General features: G+C 34.2%; 1 protein-coding gene across 1 annotated transcript in view; it reads left to right on the forward strand.

Moving 5' to 3' along the window:
* Positions 1–3,262: 3,262 nt before the first annotated feature.
* MARCOL (MARCO like) overlaps positions 3,263–6,415 on the forward strand; it is a 12,174-nt gene continuing 9,021 nt past the window's right edge. The window contains exon 1 of the mRNA XM_027771656.1: positions 3,263–3,311. Coding sequence (XP_027627457.1) covers positions 3,263–3,311 — 49 coding nt within the window. The remainder of the gene's footprint in view (positions 3,312–6,415) is intronic.

A 6,415-nucleotide genomic window follows, 5' to 3' on the forward strand; every position in this document is an offset into this window, starting at 1 on the left:
ATGTGTGTGTGTGTGTGGGGGGGCAGCAGGTGGCATGGTAGTTAAGGTGATGAACACTCCCACATGGCCGACCATGGTTCATGTCCCAGATCTTGTTGCTTGCTTTCTCACTTTCCCCCTCTCTATATCTGTGTGTGTGTGTGTGTGTGTGTGTGTGTGGTCAAATTAAAATGGATGGATGACTAGATTAAATTAAATAATAAATAATTCTTTTAAAAAAAAAAACTTCACAAGTGATTTTTTTTCTCTCCATGGGAAAGAATAAAAATGAAACATAGCGGCTAAAGTATTCAGAAGGAGAAAGCTATTATAGTTCATAATTTCCTTCACTTAAAATGTATGACAAATGTTTTACAGATATTAAATCAAGTCACCTTAGATATGATAATGTGAGATGTCCTGCAGTGAGAAACCAAGGGCACTAATCTGCAGGAAAGGTAAGAAGTTCTTTCACCAAAACAACCAAACACCTACCAAAGTTAAACTCCTACTGTAGGGTATTATTACTGTGACTTTATAAATATAAGACCACATGGTTAACAAAGAGGAGACAGACACCTCAGGTCATTTGACTCCATCGTTAACTGCTATTGGTATTTCCACCCAAGTATAACTACTGATAAAATAAGTCCTGGTCTAGAATTCCTCTTTGAGACATTCAAAAGACGTTCTCCTGTTCTCAAATAGGCAGGTGTGATGAGCATTTGCTGAACCTACTCCTAGCCACAGTTGTGATCTTCTTTCCAAATGTGATGGAATGTAAAAATGGAAGACAGTTCTATGGATAGAAGAGTTACCATTATTACAAGGGAAATTACATGCTTCATTTAAGATACCCACAGCATTAAAAGAAATGAATCAAATGCCCTCTGCAATAGTGTGGGGATTGGATTCATAAAAAGGGAGAGCAGCCTTACTCCATGCTGTCAACAATGTCTTCAACCAGTTCATGGAAGAGGCAATATCTGAAGTCTCTGTATATATGCCTCATGAGATTTTATTTTTCCACCGAAACATCTAGACGTACAAGGCACTCAATAATAGTCATTATTTATATTCACCGTTTGAGGGAGTAACAGCACTGAAGTTAGGAGAAAGCATGGTAGGACAGATAATATCACTAAGTGTTTAAGATGTAATTGTTTAGGCAAAATGTAAATGCAACTGTTGTGATCTATTTGTTATTTTGAAATTAACTTTGCTGAGTTCTAAGTACTAGTATCTGGATGTGAAAATAACTTTTATAAAATTTACCCATTTCAATAGATATACAGTAGAACAAATATAGTAAAATAATTTATGTATCTTACAGGTACATATATAGTTTTTCATTGTATAATTATACCAACTTATCTATATTTTTAAACTTTTCATGATGAAGTTTTTAAAATATTTACCTTAATACTTTAAAAAGTATATATACACACACACACACACACTCACACACACACTACATGTATTTATACATATATGCGCATTATCCAAGGCCTTCTAGCTCCCTAAACCTCTTTTGACACACATGTGAATCCTAGTCAGTTTGGAGGATAATATAAAGAGAGGGGGATTTTTCTTACTGTGGAAAACTTGAAATCTTGTTTCTTTTATGGCATAAAATTACTGGCTTGATTAAAATAAACCATTTATCATTTTAAAATTTATCCTAAGGAACCAGTAGGTAACTTGGTGGTTAAGACATTGGACTCCCACATGGCTGACCATGGTTCAAGTCCCGGACCTGGTGACTTGCTTTCTCATTTTCCTTATCTTTCTCTTTCTCTCTTTGTCTCTCTCTGGTGAGCACGCATGACCTATAGTAAATTAAAATAATAATAGTAAATAAAATTAAATAAATAATTTTTAAATAAATAAAAACAAAAATTGTTCTAAATAGGTGAAAGAGAAAATCAAATACAATCCAGAGCCACTGAATCCAAGGATTTTTTTTTTCTTTTTTGAGAGAGATTTTTTTCTATAGGGAACATGCACTCACCAGAGAGACAGAGAGACAGAAAGTAAGAAATTACCCTCCAGCGGGGCTTGGCCATGCCACAATTACTTCTCTTCTCAGAATCTGGGACACAATACATATGTGCCTGGTCTGAGTTTGAAGGTGCCAGGTTCAGGACTCAAACCATGATCAACTCTGTGGGAGTCCAGCAATGTAACCATTATATCATCTAATGGTCCCACCTATGAGGATCTTAAAATCGAAGAAATTGTAAGAATCATTTAGATTATCTTCCCTTGCAAAGCTGAACTTTTCTTTAGAACCACAAAATGTTTATTTTGTACTTCCTAATACTAGTTAATGCCATCTGGAAATATATAGATCAGATAATATATTTCTTTTCCATACTAATGTCCTTGAGAAGATTAAGCCAATGACCATATTACTCTTAAGTTTGTTCTTTGTAGGCTTATATTTTTTACCGCCATCAGCCTGCCTCATGCTATATGGTCTCTAGACTTCACATTATCAAGGTCATCTTTCTCTGGACATGCTCCAAGCAATTCAAACTTCTCTAACATAGGACAGTCAATCTTGTACACAATATTCCAGTGTTTTATAATATTGAATTTATGACCAAGTAAAAATCCCAAGGTGATTTCAACATGAGCATAATGACTTGGGACAAGAAGGCCAACAGTGTAATGTTATTCTTCAAACATAAGATCTCTTGTCTTTTGTTACCTCATAAAAATACATTACCTCCTCTTATTCCCCACTTGATGCATTCATGACTTACTAATGAACAATATCCAATGTATTTTCACTTGCTTTTAAAATATAATTTGAGGTAAATAATTGGCATATAATTCATTTGAGGGAAAAGGTCATGGGAGTCTCTATTGTGGACATACAAGCTCGGAGCATCAATAACAGCGCCAAATGAAGATAAGCCATCTATTAACAATGAGAAGATGAACACTGACTATACCATTTTCCCAGACTGTTTCACCATTTTATATTTTTGTTCTGAAGAAAATATCTGATAGACGCATATTAAAGTTTAGATATTTATGAGAGTTGGGGCGTGAAGCTAATGTTTTAAATGACAATTTACTCTAGAAGCAACACCTTCCAGTTTGTGAAAGTTACTCTATAATTTTTTTAAAGACTGTGACAGTTTCAGCAATTAGGGTGGAGGATTTTTCAAATATATAACATGGTGGTGATCAGCATGGCTTATTCAGAGGGCAACTACTGAAGAGTTACGCTTAACTCTACCCCACAACCGAGTCTGAAGCAACTGATTCTACCATGGGGGCTTTCATTTTCCTTCCCTTCATGTTGCTGGCCATGTTCTCAGGTAAGAAAGTCAAAGTCAATGACTTTCCTTGCAATTCTCAAAGTAAAGAATTAGAAATGTTGAGTGATTTAATAATACTTTTTCAGAAAATTTAAAGTGGGAAATCACTATCATATAGAAATATTGGGTCGTCAGAAAAGTTATAATGTATTTTTCTATGCAAAAATGCATCATGACTTTTTTGATGACCCAATAGAAGGTCATTTCAGACAAAATAAATTTAGATCCAGAAGCATAAAAATAGTTACTGGGTAACACAAGGGAGAATAGTTTGGTGTAGTTGAAGAGAAATGAAGGGAAGGGAAAAGAAAAGGAAGACATTAAGCTGTAAAGATAAATTCCATGTAAAAGGTTTATGAGAGTTTGGAAATATTCAAATTTATGTTCCAGAAGAGAATAAATTTATGCTATGAACCTGGGCTCTGTGGTCAAATAAAGATGAGTCCAAATTCTTTTTTTTCTTTTCTATTTATGTGATTTGGAACTAATTTAATTTATTTGGCTCTCAGTTTTTTCATTTTTATCATTAAAAATTATGTTGATAATTGCAAGAGCCACCATGACTTGAGTTCTCAGGTGCTTGACATTCAACATACTTCTCTCTATTCCTTACATCAATACAGTTAGATTGTTTTCTAGCTGCATATTCTAGCTCAGAAACATAACTTCGCAAAGTAATAAGCAACATAGTTAATGCATTTCTCAAGATAATACATCATGATAATGAAGCAGACTCTGATATAACTCCAAATTATGATCTCCTACTTGACTCTTTTTTTCTTTTAGATTTAGTGTAGAGCATAATAAAAGCAAAGTGTCTAGGATCTTCAACTTCTTATACTGTGACATGAGAAACAGTAGTTCTCCTCTCATTACTCTGGAATTGTTTTATATTGTTTAGTTGAGTGCAGGAGTGACCATACCCATCTTGTTAAGAATACTGTAATAATACTGCAAATGGATTCAATGTGAGAAAACTTGTTTAGAGATGCCATTAGGAAACTTCTGAAGAAATGAGAACAGAAAGCTAAGAGATGTACTCAGAGATATGATGAGAAAGGATGAATATATTTTAGAGGAAAATGAAAAACACCATACAGTTAAAGTCTTCACTATGTTAAATGAAAATAGGTACAATAGTTATTCTGTGAGATGAAAGTGTGTACTCAGCAGATAGTTTTTGATGGGATAAAGTATATTAATATCAGATGTAGTGATTTTATGGATTCATAAGGTAAAGAAGGGAAAAGATCAGGAATACCTATTACAGCAATGACAAGCACATCCTGGAGTTTATGAAATTAGAAGGGAGAAAAACAAAACAAATAAAACAAAGCTGAAGATAATTTTTTCCCTAATTTTTAACTTAAGAAAGAGATGGTGAAACCACAATTAAATCTGTTACTTATTTTTATCCCAAAATTTTATGCATAGTTTTTATCCTATAAATTTCTTCATTCAGGCCAGAATAATTGTATTAGGGTTTCATTGAAACACTATACTAGCAAAATGAAAGATAAACTACCTGCTCATCGGTAGAAAACTAGTTAAACTATGGTAACCTATAAAATAGGACAGTGTTTAAATATTAGGGAAAAAATATGAAGGTGCTTTATAGGCAACAGTATAAGGAAAGCTTTATGCTATTTCCAAGGGGGAAAACGGAAGTGAAATATATAGAGAATGCACTACCAATTGTGTATGAAATATATTCATATATGTTTGTAAACACGTAGGATGTCTCTGAATAATTCACAAAAACCTGATAAATATGATTGTGTCATAAGTAGTAAAATAGGTTGTTTGGGAAAGGAAAGAAAAACAAAACAAATTGTTTACACTGTTGTATCATCAAGATTTGATCCCAGGACCAGCAGGTGGCATAGTGGTTAAGGCATTGGACTCTCACATGGCTGACCATGGCTTGAGTCCTAAACCTGGAGGCTTGCTTTTTTACTCCCTTTGTATCTCTCTAGTGAGTGTACCAGTGTCCTTTAGCAAATTAAATCATAATAATAAATACAAATTCAGTAAACAATTTTTTTTTCAAGAGAATTTTGCTATAAAGTATTTGCACTATCCGGAGAGACAGAGAAACAGAAAATGAGAAATCCCAGGAGGAATGGCCACACCACCATCCCTTCTCCTCCATTGTCCTCTCAAGATTTTGGGCACACATGCACACGCACCCAGCATGAGTTTAAACTGTCCAGTCTGGGAATCGAAACACAGTCAACCATATTGTAGTCCAGTGACGCAACCGTATGTCATCTGCTGGTCCCAAATAATTTTTTAAAATAAATATTAAAACCAATGTTATCACTGACTCGAAAACTAAAAGCATAAAAAATTGTTCACTAACCCATTTTGTTTTCTAATTAATTCATTTCTCTCATTTATTTCTTTATTTTTTTCAATTTTTAAAAAAAATTTTATTTATTTATTTATTTATTTTTGTGGAGAAGTTTTTGCTATAGGGCGCTTGCACTTGCCAGACAGAGAGAGAGAGACAGTGAGACAGAAAGTGAGAAATCACCCCCCGGGGGGATGGCCACACTGCAATCCCTTCTCCTCCATTCTCCTCTTGGGATCTTGGGCACGCACACATACACGCCAAGACTGCACAGTATTTCATGTGTATGTGTGTGTGTGTGTGTGTGTGTGTGTGTGTGTTTATATTATTTTATTTAGTCCATATTTTTTTCATTTCTTTTTTTAATTTTTTCTTTTTTTTTACATTAATTCACTATACATCATTATAGTATACAAAATAAATTTTCCATCCAAAATACACTGTCTATTGGTGCAATAAATCACATTAACGTACATACAAATAATTTTCCATTCCTTACGTCTTGCATATTTTGCTTTTTTTTTTTTGCCATCCTTGATTCCCTATCCCTAACCCTCTGCCATGTCCCACCCTTCTTCCACATTGTCTCTGGTGTCCATGGTTGCTTTCTGTGCTTTCCCCCCCCCCATTTAACTGATTTGCTAATGAACTTAATTTGTCTAAATATTTGCAATAGCAAGCGCAGCTAATACATACATACACATGAATCCATGTCTGACTTTAGGCATAAACCTCAGTGAGTAGAATGAAC

This window comes from Tupaia chinensis, unplaced genomic scaffold (genome assembly GCF_000334495.1).
Source record: "Tupaia chinensis unplaced genomic scaffold, TupChi_1.0 Scaffold000228_1, whole genome shotgun sequence".
NCBI lineage: Eukaryota > Metazoa > Chordata > Mammalia > Scandentia > Tupaiidae > Tupaia > Tupaia belangeri.